Source organism: Pecten maximus, unplaced genomic scaffold (genome assembly GCF_902652985.1).
Source record: "Pecten maximus unplaced genomic scaffold, xPecMax1.1, whole genome shotgun sequence".
NCBI classification, from domain to species: domain Eukaryota; kingdom Metazoa; phylum Mollusca; class Bivalvia; order Pectinida; family Pectinidae; genus Pecten; species Pecten maximus.
This window is the reverse complement of record NW_022982833.1, coordinates 23,485-44,195: the sequence shown is the minus strand read 5'-3', so window position 1 is coordinate 44,195 and position 20,711 is coordinate 23,485. Positions and strand designations below refer to the sequence as shown.

The following is a 20,711-nucleotide window of genomic DNA, read 5'->3' as shown; positions in this document are numbered from 1 at the left end:
CATATATATCATTTAAAATATATACATATATTTACATTCTGTGTTGCATTTGCCTATATGTCGTTTGTAAACCAAATTGTATTAATCAGAGTGTATACTACAATTTACAGTGATTCGGTCAGAGTAGGGATACAGCCCCAGGTGTTGCTGGTCAAAACAATGGTCCCCAGTTACATTCGGCCAGGAGAGATTTCGAATGCTAGCATTTATCTACGTAAACCACAACAATTTAAAGCAACGCAAGTTATAAGAGTAAAATTTAATAATAGAAAAAATGAAGTCGACCGACTCGACACAAAATTATAAGCTCTATTCCTGATCTAGGCCTATAGGAAGTAATCAAATTGTCACTGTCGTCACACAGGGGCTCGTTGTCGAATTGTCAGAAATGCTAGACACGACAACATTTAAAGTCCAGCATTTAAAAAAAAAAAATCTTGCGAAAAATCGGCAGTATCGACATGGTTTCTGGTTGTGTATGCATACTGAATTATAGTTATGTGGTTATTCACTGATGTCAAAAGGCCTACCTTACTCCATAATCGAGCCCCTGTGAAGTTGAACATCGTCTGCTAAGTTAGGGACACTGATGAGACCGGTTAGACTGGATTCTGTTTCTAATGAAATATCCTTGGAATCGTTTTCACCTTCTGTCAAGACGACGTTCATTTTGAATTTAAGAGATGCTATTCCTCTGAAAATAACGTAAATCCAGTCGATAGAAACATAAGTGTTTCCGAGTAATCGAGTCTGTCCTGTGCAGTACCCATTCAACGCCGCATCACTTCTAAATGTTAACCGTATATCATGCGCCGAAAAACGGCTTTATTTTTAAACAATCAGAAATTATGCAATTGTGAACAATTTGAAAATATCAACAAACGTTTATAAAATATAATATAAAGCCAAATTGTGCAAAAAACATTCCATGTGATTGCTATTGTTAACGACATGAGGGACTATATTATTCCTTCTGGAAATTTCGGCTGTTCCGGTATTTGAACTTGATGACGTCAGTGATAGGAGAAGCGGCAAATTTAAACGCGTCTTAAGCTACAGTAAATAAAATAAAATTATGAATGTAAATATAAGCATTAAACTGTTACCAAATGGTAGTATACAGTCGATATGAATACAATTTGGGTGACAGATAAATATTTCATGTCGCCCTAACGGGCGACATTCTATTTATCTGTCACCCAAATTGTATTCATATCGACTGTATACTACCATTTGGTAACAGTTCAATGCTTAAATGAATATTAATCTAAACTACCACACTTATATTGTATCTAAAATAAATATTTATTGATCAATATCATTTATTTATAAAGAAAATGGATGTAAAAAATGTAGTTCATATCATAACTTATTTGTATTCAAACATAATTTTAACAATCACTCATAAGACTTCACCATTTTATTTTAAACATTTACCATTATAGAAAAATCACTTCGTATATCAATATGATTTTATGTTTTATATATTTGATGAGAAAACATTATAAATTCATGAAAAAAGAAACAGTTGAATTATCACAGAAGTTGTATGATAATACATATCTTATAATTTAAGAATGAGCACTGGTATTTAACACAAACACTAGGTAACTACAGGTCTAGCTAAAACACTATCTTGACAAGTATAATTTACGTTGTATATGCTAATAAAGCAAAAGGTAAAAATCAATGCCCAATTACTAAGATAATTCATTATTTAAGCATTGATATCATTTTTTTTAAAGTTTCATTGGGGTATGAAAACAAATTGTTTGCAAACTGTATGAATCCGCGTTTGCAAATATTTTTTTCCATACCCCCATGAAACTAAAAAATAATTGACATCAACGCTTATAATTAATTTTTGAAATTGATTTTCAAAATTAAAACATGTTTTATGTACAATTGAACTGATCTTATAAGGGATTTTTTTCAGAAATCAATACGCAATGTCAATGGCCGTATTGTGACGTCACATATTTCACGCCGTTTTCAGATTTTGTTCATAGACATGATAGATGTATGGAAAAAAAGCTCAACCAATCAGAAAGCTGCATTCTGCGTACAAACACTGGACAATTAATTATAATATAGCTGTAAATATAATAGCAAAATTTTCATATCACAGATTATATTGCAGTAAAAAATTTTCAAGCGAATATGTTCAGATTAATTTAATGAGAAGCTGCGTCAGCATAAGCGTAAACGCCAAGTTCGCCATTCCCAAATCTCTCCTTCTCGTTGCACAATCTAGTATCAAAGCGCTGGTACTTGGCCTTTTCACGAATGTCGGAATTAAAGGCAACGAAATTGTTGATCGCCAAGCAAAACATGCTTTAAATCTGCAACAAACAAATATCAAAATACCATATACAGATTTCAAACCTATAATTAGTTCTGCCATCAAGAGTAAATGGCAGCAACGCTGGTCTCTCGAGACGAACAACAAACTTTTTAAAATACAACCGAAACTTAAAGCGTTTACTCCGGGTCGGAAGGATCGTAGAGAGGAAATAGTCCTCTCTCGGCTCCGTACTGGGCACGCATACCCAACTCATTCGTTCCTTTTAAAACGAGAAGCTCCACCAATATGTCATGCATGTGATGCTCAATTCACAGTGGAGCATTTTTTAATGGAAAATTCCGATTTCAAACATATTCGTGATAAATACTTTCGAGTCCCGGATATGAAAACTCTATTCAGTTCCGTGGATTCAAAAACATTATTGAGCTACTTGGAAGAAATTGATCTAATCTATAGTCTTTAATGTATTTTACCTTTCTCCCTTTGACGTTTAATATATGTTACAGAGTTACATGGCCCATTCGTATACATATATATATATATAGTATATAAGAAATTGAAATCTGTCTGTCCTTGCGAAGGTGAATGTATAAAAAATAACAAAAAACAGACTTTGCCGCAAGGCCTTTCTGCCCTCTCAGGCTTCTTCAGGCCATTTTTAACCAATTATCAATTTTATCATAATGATCTAAATATACAATACAAATGCTTTTTAAAATGACCAATTTTATCTGATTTTAACATATAAAATCAAAACGATATCATTGTTTGGCCCTAAATGACCCTAGTTGTCGATGGGTCGTAAAACTCAAACAAACAAACCAACAAACATTGGCCTTTTCCCTCCTTGGTCTTGCTAGGAATTTTCTCTATCAAAGTTTTGACATCTGCATCGAACTTCCTATTCTTCATCATATAGTGATGGTACCGGTGAAATTTCATCTACATCTTTTCTTCGGGTTTTCTACAAACACATCATCAGCAGCAAGACCAAGAGTGGCGGGCTGATGGCTGTGATTCTGTCAATAATTTCCAACAGGAATATTATCTACAGTGGTTAATGATGCATTGTAATTAAGATCTCTTCTAATTAACACATCCCAAGTACACTATATTGGACGTTCTTGTAATACTTGTAGCCAGCATTTAGGAGATAATGTCCCCCTCTTCCATTTTCCAGAACATTGTAATGTGTGAAGTGATGGATTTGAAATTTACCAAATACAAGTAAGTGACGATTTTTTTTTACCTGGAACTTACCTGGTGGTCATTCAGGTATGACCGCGCCTGGCCACGGTGTGTGAAGTAGCATTCCTGGTATTCTGCATGTCGGCTTAACTAAAACCAAGAGACCCAATAGGCCTGTGTCGCTCCCTTGGCATTAATCAGAAGAGGGTTGAAGGTGAAAACATCTAAAAAAAATTGTATCTGTGACCTTAAAGAATATATGAAGGTAATTCATCCCAGCATATCACTGGCCAAATGACATCATTCTAAGTCTTTCGAGTTTTCAGAAGAACTTTGTTAAAATGTTTTAAGCATGTTTGACCACTGTAACCCTGGAGATAAGTCAAAGTCATTCACTTGCACAAATCAGGTAGCCCTTTATCTCAGCATGTGCCATGCCCGACATTAGGTCTCTGAGCCACTCTACGATACACTGCAATACAATATCTAACAACACCCCGTAGGAGGTCATCTCAGCATGACCTTTGACTTTTTAACATAAGCCAATGATAACTGTTCAATGACGTCAGCAGCGTGCACACACCGGAAATCAAAATCAGTAATATTGCGAACCCAATAAAGGAGTATTTTTTATCGACTCCCTCCTCAAACAATTTCTGAAAAGAATGAGGATAAATACCTTGAAGTAAGCAAATCATGACATGAGATTGATATTTTAGCAAGTATACGGAAAGCAAAAAGAAACAAATTGGAATTGCTCAGTTTAGTACAGGAAATAAAACTATGTTTTAGATGTAGTTAGGATGTGATTGAAAGATAGGGAGTATCTCTGTCTCTGTGAAATTTTTATCTGTGTACGTTTTCTGTGCTCTCGTCAAATTTCAGGTTGATCCAAGGGTACACACGCCTCAAAATGAAAACTGTCAATATATGTTTGTCCTCCATGAACTAAAGTGGGTTGCACGGGTTCCATTGTGCATTGAATTGATCAGTATATCGACCCTCCTTATTGGTATACGTTGTTACCATTGCTTATCGAGCGCAAACGTCAACTGAGCAACATTGATTTGTGATTCAGACATGCAGCTGATCATTTAGTCCAACTCGTCCCAGAAGTGTTCCTTCGGGGAGAGGTTATTGCTTTATGGAGGCAAGGTAGGGTGGGGATATTGTTTTCCGCTACATGAACCAGGCGTCGCCCTGTGGGACCACCAGTCATCATTTCTGTACTAGAGGAACACCTAGAGACACCAGAACCGTGCGATTTCCTTAGATACCCGTTTCCGCGACTATGGGAAAGCGATTGAACAGGCACAAAATCCGCATTGCCCGATACTGTCGGTGCGTCGCCATACGATGCCGACTGTTTCGGGAACAGCCTGCAACCCTCCCTGGGCAAAGAATTTCCGGACGAGACAGAAAATGATCGATAGATGGACTCCAAATTAATTGTCCATCTGATCTGCATAAGAAGTGCAATGGCACGATCCCTTCAACTTCCGAAAGTCTTGAAATTTTAAGGTTATTTTTGCGTTTGAAATATAGGAAATCAAAACGGATATGTCTGAAGAGATGCTCTCAGAAATGTTAAACCCTTCAGACAGGGCCCGGGTCGCGATATATTGTTGTTGTTGTTGTTGCTTCTTTCGCTAGTCTTTGAACAGTCGGCATGGGCAGTTTGTGATATGTATCAGTGAATTTGAATAGTATATCCTAGAAAAGAAGCCTTGATGGGTTGAACCTTGTCCAGTTTCAAAGGTGTACGTCAAGGATTTAGTATATAATGCCGACTTTTCGCCAATTGCGTTTTTTTTATTTTCTCTTTATTTTATATTCTCACTATTTCCTTCTCTTGCATGGTACTGACGAATGGTTTTGTTTTGTACCCCAACCCAGCAAGTGTATAATGCCGTACAGTAAGTTAAAGCATATAGTATGCCTCGTGTCAGTTTGAGTAAATGTGTTTTTAAGTCGATTGGAATGAGGTAGAGTGTCGTTTTGTTCGTGTCAGAGTTGCAAAAAATGTGGTGTTCACAGTTCACAGATCCCTGCCATATCATTTCTTTTGAATAAACATTTGAAATGCAAGCGCCTATGCGACCCAGGATCCCTCAATATAAACGGATGTAAACAAATCGTACTTCTTAGTAATCGATTTATAAAATACACGTTATAGCTCACGTTTTTGTATGATGAGATGTTGAACTTGCCGTCAAATATAAAACGTTTAAACAATGAGATGTTAAGAATACATGTAATTACATTGTAAATCCTTATGACACTCACCTGACACTGTGGTTTTTAGGACATACCTTTACCAGCATAAACGTCAGAACGGACGAGTCATAGCAGCCGTTCATTAGGCCAATATATATCGAGGAACCTCTCTGAAGAGAGACCGGTATCTGTTGAAATAAACAAATATAATGTTAGTTTTTAGGGAAAACGTCTCTCTCACGTGAAAATGACAATAAACTTGCATGTCATATAGCCCCAATTTTGCTTAGGACCATCAATGACCTTTATATTCACTGTTAAAAAATATGTCTCGATATTCAACAGACGGATAAGGTGTGATGACAAACGTTCTTCGGATACAAGTATCTATATTTTGAATATTGCGTCATGTTATTGGTTAAGTTTGCGTTTTGACAGGAGGCCTAATTGCCTTAGAAATGTAAAGTTTCCGTTAACCTATCAATATTTTAGATAAGTTTATTTATCTATATAATATACATTTTTGTATTCACAAAAACCGTTCCCTACCTGTATATAATCGGATAACAGCAGAGACTGGCCGCCCGTCCCCACAAGTACAATCCCGGGTAGTGCAAACCAAGGGCTCACTGTCAATGTTAATAAAATACTTTGTTACATTCAGTTAAGACTCGTATGAATTAAAATGTTAAAATGTTGATATGTCGAACAAAACTGTTCAAGGAGTATACCTGTTTGTGCATTATAAAGCCACAATTCTAAGTACTGTAATGTGGATTTCACAAGTCCTTATAAAACGTTCAGTTTCCCTATCAGTTAAAACCTGTTTGATCAATTGTTGTTCTTTTCCGTCTTTTCTTCATCGAAAAATATAGCATCCTTAGACTAAGGAATACCAAGTTTGATCCAACCCTGACTTACTTTCAAGGTCACAGGTGTTCAATATGTTTAATGATGTTGCCTAAACAAGCATACTGGGTATTACTTAGGCAATACATGTACCTATACCGGCACCCGGCAAAAATTGCAACAGTGACTTTGACCTTGACTCAAAAACCTTGACACTCGATTATGTTCGCGAGGTTAAGGGTCTTTTTCAGTAATTGAAGTTTGATCAAAATCCCTCAAGGAATGAAGCCGCTAGAGCGCTGATAACGTTCGGTGCTACGCACGTGCTTACGTACAAGAATGACCGATTACTAAATTTCGTCTATCTGCCCATAAGTTAGCTGTAGAATCCGGAAGATACAGGAATATAGAAAGGTGTTACAGATATTGTCCATATTGTAATTCATTAGATGTTGAAGATGAATATCATTTTCTACTTGTCTGTCATTGTTATACTGATATTAGGAAGAAATATATAAAGAAATATTTTTGGTATAAGCCATCAGTTCTCAAAGTTATCGAATTATTAAAATCAAGAAGTCAGAAAGAATTGAATTTGTTAGGAAGATTTATTTCAGAAGCCTATCAACGTAGAATTGTGTAACTACATTATTACTGCAATGTATTTTTCAAAGTGCTGCTCTCTGTCCGATATTTGTATGTGTTTATGTTCAATCTGTCCGTCCGCCTGTTCCATTATTTTGATACCTGTACAGGTGTAAGGATTAACCGTTCAATTTCGATATACCTTAGTACGTATAACTACATATTAATTCAAAGTATTATCTAAGGATTATATGTATGAACTTTCATATCATTACTCTAGGTGGAAAATGTGTACCGCCTTAGTATTATGTAACATGTACACTGTAGGGTGTGAGATTTTGTGTGAATGTATCATGTATATGTATATATATGTTTGTTAAAAACCGATGGACCGAAAGGCCTAAGGTAATAAAAGAACTGAATATAAGATGGGAAATCTATTGTCCTCCGGTTTCAGCGTTAAGGGACGAATGAATGAGAGGGCTTGATTCATGACATTTGCCAGGAATAAACTGGGTTGAAGGCTACAGACTTTGTCAAAATAAGCTGAGCATCAACTTTGAAGACCCTTTAGCAGATGATTTTATAACAACAATAGATGACAGCTGTTTAAGTGTAATGTTTGGCCCGATCTGATTTTTAATTATTATTGGGTGGTTGGAGGACGGGGTGTATAGTGTTAACCATAGGAATACCTTCACAGGTTGATATTTGATATTTTCATTAAAACGTCAAGTTTCAACCGTCTCATCTGACAATTCCCTGTGTACGGGGCAGTGTATATGGTCTTACAGACACGATGCAATTATTTCCCTATTACATCAACCAGACAATTTGAAAATATATATATATAATTCTAGCTTAGGTACATGCTTCATGATTTGTATCTGTTCGAAATTATTTGTTTAAAAGGTTCAAAGCAATAGAAAAAAATATAATTGAATTAATTTTAATTACCTGTAGAAGTAAAAGCTAGGAATAAAAGTCCTGCTACGCCAATGGATCTGTATTAGAAAGAATGTATTCATAAAAACAGATTTGTGAAGTGAAATCAAAAGTCGCATTATAAACAATGACATGACTCATGGGTGAGATGTGAATTACTGATTATCAAAGGGACATCTCTCGCTGATCTCTCCCAATCTGGATACGAATTTATTGCGTCATACAAAAATAGGTGTATGTGTTCCGATTTACAAAATGACTGCCTCGTTTTCAAAACATGTGATATAATCAGCACTATATTTGAGAGGTTGTTTCTGACTAAATCTGGCTTATTTACAAATATATTAATCTATCATTTATATTAACAAGAAGGCAACCCCACAGTCACTCTTCAGATGATTAGCTTCGAGAACGTACCCAAATGTGCCTACGAAGCTGATGTATTCTTACCCGACTCTGATCAAATTACGAAACCATGTAAAAAGTAATGTTAAATAATGCACTTTTTTTTTGTTTTTGTCAAATGTGTTTCAGGTAACAAAAAATAATGCCATCCTGATCTGGTCTAGCCTTGCGTTAATGGCTGCTGTTTTTAATCACACACCGGATGACACTCAACGCGCACTCTATTTTGTTGGAAAACTGGTTCCTTAATTATTCTACCTTCATACGGTGTGACCGAGGATGTACATGTATAGGGCAATCTTCTAATCACAATAAATGAAAGATACAGTTTATAATCTAATTAACATTGAATGTCAAACAATCATGAATGGAACACCGACACGTAGCCAACCACTCACCCCCTACTCCCAACAAAACACACAAACACATATTGTATCAATATTTGTTGTTTTCTATATATATATCATTAGTATTAATCAGTCATAAGTTATAATATAAAACATGCTTGACCTTAGTCTAGCACACGACAGCGTCTGTATAAGCCCAATCTAATTAAAATCTAGATGGTCTTTTTCACTACGTTACATGAACAACGTCCCAATAGGGGTCACGTCAGGGTGACCTTTTGGATTAGCCAATCAAATGACTACTTCCAGAATTTTGGAAGTGAATTTTATATGTCCGAATTAGCACGACTAAAGTTCATCACATGCATAATATGTCAATTTATTTCAAGTCATTTCGTCCAACAAAATATATAGTACATGCTGTACCGAAATGGTTTGCTTCAGATGCTTGCTGTAACGAAGTGGTTTGCTTCGATGACATCGGCAAATGTACAATTCGCCCTGAAAGTGAAATACACACATCTCAAAGGTCATCAGAACGTGACCCCTATTGGGATGTTGTTAGATGTTCATGTAACGTAGTAAGAATGACCATCTAGATTTTAATTAAATTAGTATAAGCCCACAGTGTATATTTGTAATATCCAGCGACATAGCAACATTTTGTCTTCAATACTTACATATAGATCATACGTATCCGTTTAATATCAAATGATTGGAAGAGCTGACCGTTGACAACCGAAAGCACGGTGAATATGGCGTTTCCAATGCTAAAAATTAAATTGAATTGTTCATCTTGGGGAAAACAATCTTCGATTTGTGAAATCTCCTCAGTTGAGTTGTCAAATTGTTGTGTAACGCAGAGATTTTTGAACACGTCTTCTTGCTTCAGAATAAAGACAAGTGCAAACCAGCCAAATTGCATTCCCCCGAAAATGAATATTTCCACCAAACTAACGCTAACTAGCGCCACACGTCTTGCGTTAATCATAGTATGTTGTTTTACTTAGAGAAACGCACTAGGCACTTTATACCTCTTGTGTATGGTATGTATATGTATATAGTGTTACGCCTGTCCTGGACACAATGTCAGGAGACATCTATTTCTGTACGGGAACAAAATATTACACAATAGAATGTCTCATGTTATTCGCGGGATAGGTATTTGAAGCACAGGTCAAATTACGTGTGCAATGCCCTGATTTGCATCATGCCGTCATACACAGGCATTATTCCTTCACGAAAATTTCATGTGAATTTCACTTTTTTGCCCTTTTCACGTGAATTTCACGTGAATTTCCCATGAAAAAATTCACATGAATTTCACGTGAAGGAATATTGCCTGTGTATCTGGGTCGATTCTGTTGCTTTGAAACATTGTAAGGGTGTAACAGAACTGTATCAGTTTTCGCTGAATAATTGTTCAACTGTCAAGTTTAAGACACAATACAATGAGGTGAGATCATGTTACAGACTCGGAGTGGATATAGTATAATTTGACACAAAGAAAAACGTAAGATGGGTTTGATTCGAAGGGATATTTGCGGTAGCAATTACACATATAGACTGGCGGCTGGTCCTACCGATACCTTTGTCGTGTACCCACGGAATGGGTTTTCATCCCCCCCCCCCCCCCCCCCCCCCCCTTTTCGGAGGAGGACATTTTTTATAGCCTTATAAAAATGCCTTGGCGGCCCCCAGACACCTCGCAGACGCCAAACAAAATTCGCATTATCACTAAATTACTGGACCCCCCCCCCCCCCCCCCCCCTTTTCGAAAATCCTGCTGGATCCGCCCCTGGGAAAGATGGTTGTCATATTTCTTGAGGATATCTCTACGGCTGCCTAAACAACAAAACAAATTAAAAATGGATGCTGTTCATATCTTAATTTCACAGAAAGTAATGAAATTAATTTTCTCTAATGCATGCTCGCAATGATCCTATGTTGTGATTGTCATTTGTGGGTAGATCTAAAAACATATATATAGTTGGGAAATGGCTTCATATAAGTTTGAAAGCCTTTGCCCAATCCTTTTGTATATATTGATGCAAATAAAAACATGTTTTAATCAAATCGAAAAATAATATGGCCGAAAGTTGAAGCTTAATATATATATAAACGGTCACGCACGCGAAACACACTGCGATCTCCTATTTCTGGTCCGTTAGCGAAAAAAAATGTTTTAAAAGTCTTTTATTTTAGTTTTAGTCCATGTTGACTTTATAAATATGGTGTATTAACGAAACTTACTCTCTAGAAAACGATCCCGAATGATTGAAAATGCTATATTCACCCCCCCCCCCCCCCCCCCCCCCTAGAACCACCTACCCTGGACCACGCTGGAGGCCTTGGCGGCGGCCCCGAGACCCCTCGCAAAAAAACGGCGCTCGCATTATCACTAAATTACTGGACCCCCCCCCCCCCCCCCCTACACAGTAGTGTAACAGGACCAGTTTCAATCGTGAGATCCCTACTCTCAAAATCAGCTGCCATCATCTTGCGACCTTTTGAGGGGGCCCTGTCATCATACATTGGGTTTACGTTAAATTCAGACTTAATTTGATATTTTTCATCCATTTAACTGTAATTAAGATATCTTCTGATAGTTTTGCTACACCGGAGAAACATTAAGATTATGTCGTTTTAGTGAGGTACGATTTTTAAAAAATTAGTTAAGGCTGAGTTCAGAACAATATGATTAACTGTATTGAAAGTCTTGCTGGGGGTAAATAGTTTTGCTTGTTCAGTAAAATGCTCACTTTTCATCAATGAAGCGTGTCGATCAATGGGTGCCTTACAGTCTAGCCAACATTTGAGATTTTAGGTGAGAAATAGGTAGGACAGTTTTTCTATTGATTTACCTGAAGAACAAATGTGTTGCTGGGTAAGACGTCTGTTATACATGAGAACATTGACATTTCAGATGATATTCTGAAGGATCTTATGTATCTAGGAGTACGTTTCTTATGTATGTGTATCCCAACGCAGGTAGAACGTGTGATAATTTAGAACATGTATACCAAATACATGTACAATGTAGTTATATACTTTGTGTTAAATGGCGACAAACAGAACTGTACAAACAGACATTCTACAAAAGATTTCTAATTTAGCCTGGATATATTAATTCAATATCGTCATACCATTTCATATAGATGTAGAAAGTAAATTACTTAACTTGAAATAATCTTATCATGAAGACCACTAACACTGTGCATGTACATCTTTGTAGCTAATTAGGTATAAAGTATAGAAAAGTTTTTTGAGTAACTTAAACGAAATGTATTATTTAAGCATTGAACTGTTTTTGTATTGTATTTATGATCTATTGAATGCCAGAGCTTTGCAAGCATAAAACATAATAGCACATTATGATTTTTGCTTGCAAATTTCTGGCATTCAAATAGTTCATAAATACCATACAAAAACAGTTCAACGCTTATATTTATATTCCGTTTCCTTTTTTAAATTTTTAAAGGCTATAATTCATATTTAAGATTCATAATTCCCGCTTTACCGACAGTCAGCAGATTTTTTGTCAGTCGTTGGACCAGCCGGAACATGGTCGCGTGCTTTTTGGCAAACAAAATAGTACATGAATTTAAAAAAAACAACTCAATTTTGTTAATCATCTTATTATCAACGTAATGCGAAAATGGCTTATTTTTTATAACAAATAATGTAGACAAAATAATTAGTCGTTAAACTTAATTATCCTGGATATTGTAGTTCCGGTTTGTGTTGTATCAATACACTGATAAGTGTAGCGCGTGATGGATGGCATTTAAACGTACATCAATGCCAGAGCTCTCAAACAGACTATATAGTGACAATGCCAGACAAATGTAAATATATGATTGTAATATATATATCTCAAATTTGAGGAATAAAAGAGATGCTGATGATGATGATGATGATGATGATGATGATGAAAACTCAAGTAAACTCAGGTAAACTCAGAAGAAAATAAAGTCACAACATTTCGAAAATTTTCTATGTTTTAATTTATTGACCAGTTACAAATAATTTATTAATAATTTAGTTATCACAGTAATCAAGACTTACATATATATCATTTAAAATATATACATATATTTACATTCTGTGTTGCATTTGCCTATATGTCGTTTGTAAACCAAATTGTATTAATCAGAGTGTATACTACAATTTACAGTGATTCGGTCAGAGTAGGGATACAGCCCCAGGTGTTGCTGGTCAAAACAATGGTCCCCAGTTACATTCGGCCAGGAGAGATTTCGAATGCTAGCATTTATCTACGTAAACCACAACAATTTAAAGCAACGCAAGTTATAAGAGTAAAATTTAATAATAGAAAAAATGAAGTCGACCGACTCGACACAAAATTATAAGCTCTATTCCTGATCTAGGCCTATAGGAAGTAATCAAATTGTCACTGTCGTCACACAGGGGCTCGTTGTCGAATTGTCAGAAATGCTAGACACGACAACATTTAAAGTCCAGCATTTAAAAAAAAAAAATCTTGCGAAAAATCGGCAGTATCGACATGGTTTCTGGTTGTGTATGCATACTGAATTATAGTTATGTGGTTATTCACTGATGTCAGCCTTACTCCATAATCGAGCCCCTGTGAAGTTGAACATCGTCTGCTAAGTTAGGGACACTGATGAGACCGGTTAGACGTGATTCTGTTTCTAATGAAATATCCTTGGAATCGTTTTCACCTACTGTCAATACGACGTTCATTTAGAATTTAAGAGATGATATTCCTCTGAAAATAACGTAAATCCAGTCGATAGAAACATAAGTGTTTCCGAGTAATCGAGTCTGTCCTGTGCAGTACCCATTCAACGCCGCATCACTTCTAAATGTTAACCGTATATCATGCGCCGAAAAACGGCTTTATTTTTAAACAATCAGAAATTATGCAATTGTGAACAATTTGAAAATATCAACAAACGTTTATAAAATATAATATAAAGCCAAATTGTGCAAAAAACATTCCATGTGATTGCTATTGTTAACGACATGAGGGACTATATTATTCCTTCTGGAAATTTCGGCTGTTCCGGTATTTGAACTTGATGACGTCAGTGATAGGAGAAGCGGCAAATTTAAACGCGTCTTAAGCTACAGTAAATAAAATAAAATTCTGAATGTAAATATAAGCATTGAACTGTTACCAAATGGTAGTATACAGTCGATATGAATACAATTTGGGTGACAGATAAATATTTCATGTCGCCCTAACGGGCGACATTCTATTTATCTGTCACCCAAATTGTATTCATATCGACTGTATACTACCATTTGGTAACAGTTCAATGCTTAAATGAATATTAATCTAAACTACCACACTTATATTGTATCTAAAATAAATATTTATTGATCAATATCATTTATTTATAAAGAAAATGGATGTAAAAAATGTAGTTCATATCATAACTTATTTGTATTCAAACATAATTTTAACAATCACTCATAAGACTTCACCATTTTATTTTAAACATTTACCATTATAGAAAAATCACTTCGTATATCAATATGATTTTATGTTTTATATATTTGATGAGAAAACATTATTATAAATATTTATGAAAAAAGAAACAGTTGAATTATCACAGAAGTTGTATGATAATGCATAAATTATAATTTAAGAATGAACACTTGTTCATGTATTTAACACAAACACTCGGTAACTACAGGTCTAGCTAAAACACTATCTTGACAAGTATAATTTACGTTGTATATGCTAATAAAGCAAAAGGTAAATATCAATGCCCAATAACTAAGATAATTCATTATTTAAGCGTTGATGTCATTTTTTTTAAAGTTTCATTGGGGTATGAAAACAAATTGTTTGTAAACTGTATGAATCTGCGTTTGCAAACAATTTTTTTCCATACCCCTATGAAACTAAAAAATAATTGACATCAACGCTTATAATTAATTTTTGAAATTGATTTTCAAAATAAAAGCATGTTTTATGTAAAATTGAACTGATCTTATAAGGGATTTTTTTTTCAGAAATCAATACGCAATGTCAATGGCCGTATTGTGACGTCACATATTTCACGCCATTTTCAGATTTTGTTCATAGAGGTATGGAAAAAAAGCTCAACCAATCAGAAAGCTGCATTCTGCGTACAAACACTGGACAATTAATTATAATATAGCTGTAAATATAATAGCAAAATTTTCATATCACAGATTATATTGCAGTTAAAAATTTTCAAGCGAATATGTTCAGATGAATTTAATGAGAAGCTGCGTCAGCATAAGCGTAAACGCCAAGTTCGCCATTCCCAAATCTCTCCTTCTCGTTGCACAATCTAGTATCAATGCGCTGGTACTTGGCCTTTTCACGAATGTCGGAATTAAAGGCAACGAAATTGTTGATCGCCAAGCAAAACATGCTTTAAATCTGCAACAAACAAATATCAAAATACAATATACATATTTCAAACCTATAATTAGTTCTGCTATCCAGAGTAAATGGCAGCAACGCTGGTCTCTCGAGACGAACAACAAACTTTTTAAAATACAACCGAAACTTAAAGCGTTTACTCCGGGTCGGAAGGATCGTAGAGAGGAAATAGTCCTCTCTCGGCTCCGTACTGGGCACGCATACCCAACTCATTCGTTCCTTTTAAAACGAGAGGATCCACCAATATGTCATTCATGTGATGCTCAATTCACAGTGGAGCATTTTTTAATGGAATGTTCCGATTTCAAACATATTCGTGATAAATACTTTCGAGTCCCGGATATGAAAACTCTATTCAGTTCCGTGGATTCAAAAACATTATTGAGCTACTTGGAAGAAATTGATCTATTCTATATTCTTTAATTAACCAATAATCAATTCTATCATAATGATCTAAATATACAATACAAATGCTTTTTAAAATGACCAATTTTATCTGATTTTAACATATAAAATCAAAACGATATCATTGTTTGGCCCTAAATGACCCTAGTTGTCGATGGGCCGTAAAACTCCAACAAACAAACAAACAAACATTGGCCTTTTCCCTCCTTGGTCTTGCTAGGAATTTTCTCTTTCAAAGTTTTGACATCTGCATCGAACTTCCTATCCCTCATCATATAGTGATGGTACCGGTGAAATTCCATCTACATCTTTTCTTCGGGTTTTCTACAAACACATCAGCAGCAGCAAGACCAAGAGTGGCGGGCTGATGGTTGTGATTCTGTCAATAATTTCCAACAGGAATATTATCAACAGTGGTTAATGATGCATTGTAATAAAGATCTCTTCTAATTAACACATCCCCAGTACACTCTATTGGACGTTCTTGTCATTATGGAATACTTGTAGCCAGCATTTAGGAGATAATGTCCCCCTCTTCCATTTTCCAGAACATTGTAATGTGTGAAGTGATGGATTTGAAATTTACCAAATACAAGTAAGTGACGATTTTTTTTACCTGGAACTTACCTGGTGGTCATTCAGGTATGACCGCGCCTGGACACGGTGTGTGAAGTAGCATTCCTGGTATTCTGCATGTCGGCTTAACTAAAACCAAGAGACCCAATAGGCCTGTGTCGCTCCCTTGGCATTAGTCAGAAGAGGGTTGAAGGTGAAAACATCTAAACATTTTGTATCCCTGACCTTAAAGAATATATGAAGGTAATTAATCCCAGCATATCACTGGCCAAATGGCATCATTCTAAGTCTTTCGAGTTTTCAGAAGAACTTTGTTAAAATGTTTTAAGTAAATTTGGCCACTGTAACCCTTGAGATAAGTCAAAGTCATTCACTTGCACAAATCAGGTAGCCCTTTATCTCAGCATGTGCCATGACCGGCATTAGGTGTCTGGGCCTCTTGGTTAGAATGTTTTATCAACATCAACAATATCTAGGAGGTTTACTTGATACCTCGTCAAAATTCGTACATTATAAATATCTGGTTGATCATTTTACTTTGCAGTTTTATTTGACAAAGTATATACCTGTAAAATATAGATCCTGTTTATCAAAATTACGTCTGTCTGCTCATAACTTAACTATTGAGACAGGTAGATATGTTCACTTACCAAGAGAACAAAGACTTTGTACTAAATGTAGACAAGATATTGAAGATGGGTATCATTTTATTCTAGTATGCAAAAGTTTTCATGATTTAAGAAAAAAATACATCAAACCATTTTACTGGCGCAAACCGTCAATGTATAAACTTATCCAATTACTGTGTGTCAATAATATTGGCGAAATTCGTAAGTTAGCAAGATATGTATAAGATGCCAACAAAGTCATAGTGTAATTAGCATACTATAGACATGTCACCTGTATTTTATATTTTATGTGTGGTTCAGTAATAGTCAGAATTAGTTCTCCGCCATTTTGTATGCATGGATTGTTATATGATATATATGTATCTTGGAATCCTATATACTATGTAGCATTTGGAAATAAATTGAAATTGAAATAGGTCATTGAGAAGAATATATTGGAATAACTAAGAATATTTACATGACCATTGTGACATTGAAAACAGTTCAAATTGGCTTTATGTTCTCAAACTCAGCATCAATTAATACACTTTAATTACGGAAAAAAATTAAGTGCATGCTTTAAAAAATACCAAATTTTCTAATTTCATTTTCAACGAAGTCACATTCTCCTTTGAGAAGGGGATGAAATTAATTGCATGTTATTATGATTATTTATTTTATTTTAATTATTTAATTTTCATAATCATTTTTATTTTTCGTTTGGAAAAGTATAGGATATTAACCATGGCCAACCCCGGTGTTGAGGGCCGGGTCCAAAATGGTCGATATAGGCTAATACTTCAATATTCATATGCAGATTACTAAAACTGTCTATGTGCATTTGGAACAAAAATGATGTCATCACGTCCGAATGGTCGCCCAGCCATCTCTATACACGAGTACGACGCATACTCGCTCATGTATCCATGGCATGGCTCAATTCAATTCAATTTAATTCAAATTCAAATTCAATTCAATTCAAACTTTATTTATAGTCGGTACATATTACACGCATGCATGTCGCACGCACGGGAGGCCGTCCTTAAATGACCTTAGCTGTTAATAGGACGTTAAAAAATAAACTAAACTATAAGAAATCAACATTAGCTCTAATGAGCTATTAAATTGTTACATGATATTGTTAATGACACGCAGCCCTCGGTAGTCTCAGTAGATCATGGTGTTGACCGTTTTTCATCTGTCATAAATGAAATATTTAGCCCATGTTGTAAAATCTTTTCTCCACCTTCTGCTGTATATCAAACAAAACATCATGTCCACAAACCTTGGTTCGACGATAATTGTAGACGACTCTACAGCTTATATCGACGCAGTTTATCTTCTTTTAATTCCGATAGAAGTCCTGCGAACAGAATGTCTCTTGTCGAAGCCAAGCGTAGATATAAATTCTATAAAAGACATGTAAAGCGTAAGTATTTTAGATCAGAAGGTGACCGTATATTAAGTAGAAGACACCAAAATCTTTTTTTTGGAAAAAAAACCCAAAACCCCCAGAATTATTTGAATATTTGGGACTTTTACGAACATTTTAAAGCTGTAAGTAATGGTGAGGCAGATTTTGATAACCCGCTAGATGTGTATGACGAGTTGGATTCCTATATTACGAATACAGAAGTAATGCATGTCTGAAAAAAACGCTTAACTAGGTAAATCGCCCGGGATTGATAACATTCTTAATGATTTTTTTGTCAAATATAAGGAATCGTTTACTCCTATTCTTTCAAAACTTTTTAATGTAATTTTTGATTCGGGCGTCTTCCCTTCATGCAGTCTGGTCTAAGGGTATTATTTTTCCTTTGTTCAAAAAAGGTGACGCAAATGATACAAATAACTATAGAGGAATAACATTGGTAAGTTGCCTTTCTAAATTATTTAATGATGCTTTTTGCTCTGTGTCCCATTACCAAGAATAGACTCACTCCCTTCTTAAAACTTGTTTCTAATTTAACTGACAAGATGTACTTCCAAGCTGAGAGCTCTGTTTGCTTTATACAGAAAACAATGACACCAATGTTTGGCAAAATATTTGGGCTCACCTCTGTGGGTCGCCTTAATATTATTTATTAAAATTAACATAAAAACTTATCAATACATCTATGAAAAGCAAAGGTGAGCGGCAAAAATACGCCTGCCACTATAACATCAAACATGTATTGAACATATATAGTCTTTAACATATTTACATACATCATTTAAGTTGAAAAATTGCATACATATATATGAAAGTTAACAACAAAATTCTAAACTCTTTGTAACTGATAACATGATATTCATAAAGCTTTAATTGTTGAAGGGAGGGAGGGAGGTTTTCGCTTCCAAATCAGTATTTTTTTATCAATTTTCCATAAATGTCTTCTTCAATGTTTTCTAAAGATGGCGTCAGTGAAATTTTTTTGTGATGAAGATGTTGGCCTAATGACCAATCAGATTTGACCTCTGACCACTGACCCGTATGTAGTGCCCTTATAAGGGAAAGTGGGCAGAGCCCAAGTTATGCACCCGAAAAGATTATTAATTGGTGACGTGAGCAAAAATGTGTTTGTAAACAAACTTTAATATTTTTACCTTACATGGTTTTATCAGAGACCTATATACTAGTATATAGGTCTCTGGTTTTATTAATAAAATGCTGTCTGACAAGTGTAAGCTTTACTGTTGTTTTGTTGATTATCGTAAGGACTTCGATAGTGTAAATAGAAATAAATTATTTTTGAAGCTTTTTCATAAAGTTATTCGAGGAAAATGACTAAATACTTTGAGATCTTTATATGACGGGTTAAAGTCAAATCAAATTAGGTACAAATCTGAACTGTCTGCATTTGTTTCAACCTCACCAGGCTTGATGTTATCTCCCTTCCTTTACTCCATGTATGTGAATGATTTAGAAAATGAGTTTATTAACACCTCCTGTGGCGCTTTATTTTTAAGAGATATCTCTTTGTTCCTTCTAATGTATGCAGATGACACTGTCCTCTTTTCAGAATCTGCTTCCGGCTTGTTAGACTCCCTAAAACAATACAGTGACAAATGGCAGCTTACCGTTAAATAGTGAGAAAACAAAAATTATTGTATTCCGAAATGGCGGGAAATTACGCTGAACAAGGTCGAAAATGTATGTATAATGCATTACGTATTTGTAATAGTTTATCCCTCAATGTAGAATCTAAACTGAATGTTTTTGATGTTTATGTATCCTCTGTTTTTAATTATGGTTGCAAAACATTTTAATGCTGCGGAATCAGTAGAGTTCATGTTGATTCTTAAAAAAAATAAATATTGAATGTTAAGAAGAGTACGCCATCGTTTATGGTTTACACTAAATAAGGTCTAATTAGGACGTCTGCCTCTACATATAACCAGAGACCTATATATATATATAGTATATAGGTCTCTGATATAACCAGCAAATTTCGAATGATTAAATATTTGTTGAAATTAATTAAATCTGATAATTATGTTCTAAATTCAATTTATGACAAAACGTTGATTGCAATCACAGAAACCGCAATTGGCGTTGTCAAGTTAGAAATGTATTACTGTCTTCTGGTTTCGGTGATGATTGGTTTACTCATTATGTCGATAATGAAAGGGTGTTTTTACATTGTTTTAAGCAGCGTCTGATAGATAATTTTATTTAAGCTAGAAAATGAATCGTCCATCTTCATATAAACTTGTCCAGCTGTTGTCTGTACGTAACAGGAAAGAGCTTTGTAATTTAGGGAAGTATTTGAAATTGTGTGTTTTACAGCACGTTCTAGATCTCAGCTTTAGCTTATTTTGTTTTCACTCATATCCGTTTTTAGGTTCACCAACATTTTTGAGATGACCCCTGAATTCGCGATAGACGTCGG

General features: G+C 35.1%; 1 protein-coding gene across 1 annotated transcript; it reads right to left on the bottom strand.

Moving 5' to 3' along the window:
* Positions 1 to 2,174: 2,174 nt before the first annotated feature.
* LOC117321017 lies at positions 2,175 to 16,425 on the bottom strand. The gene is made up of 6 exons (XM_033875492.1): positions 16,283 to 16,425; positions 8,102 to 8,148; positions 6,260 to 6,339; positions 5,806 to 5,898; positions 4,016 to 4,149; positions 2,175 to 2,334 (listed from the first exon to the last, which is right to left on the bottom strand). Exons 1-6 carry the CDS (start codon positions 16,291 to 16,293, stop codon positions 2,175 to 2,177), a joined length of 525 nt encoding a protein of 174 aa, XP_033731383.1. The 5' UTR covers positions 16,294 to 16,425.
* Positions 16,426 to 20,711: the final 4,286 nt, after the last annotated feature.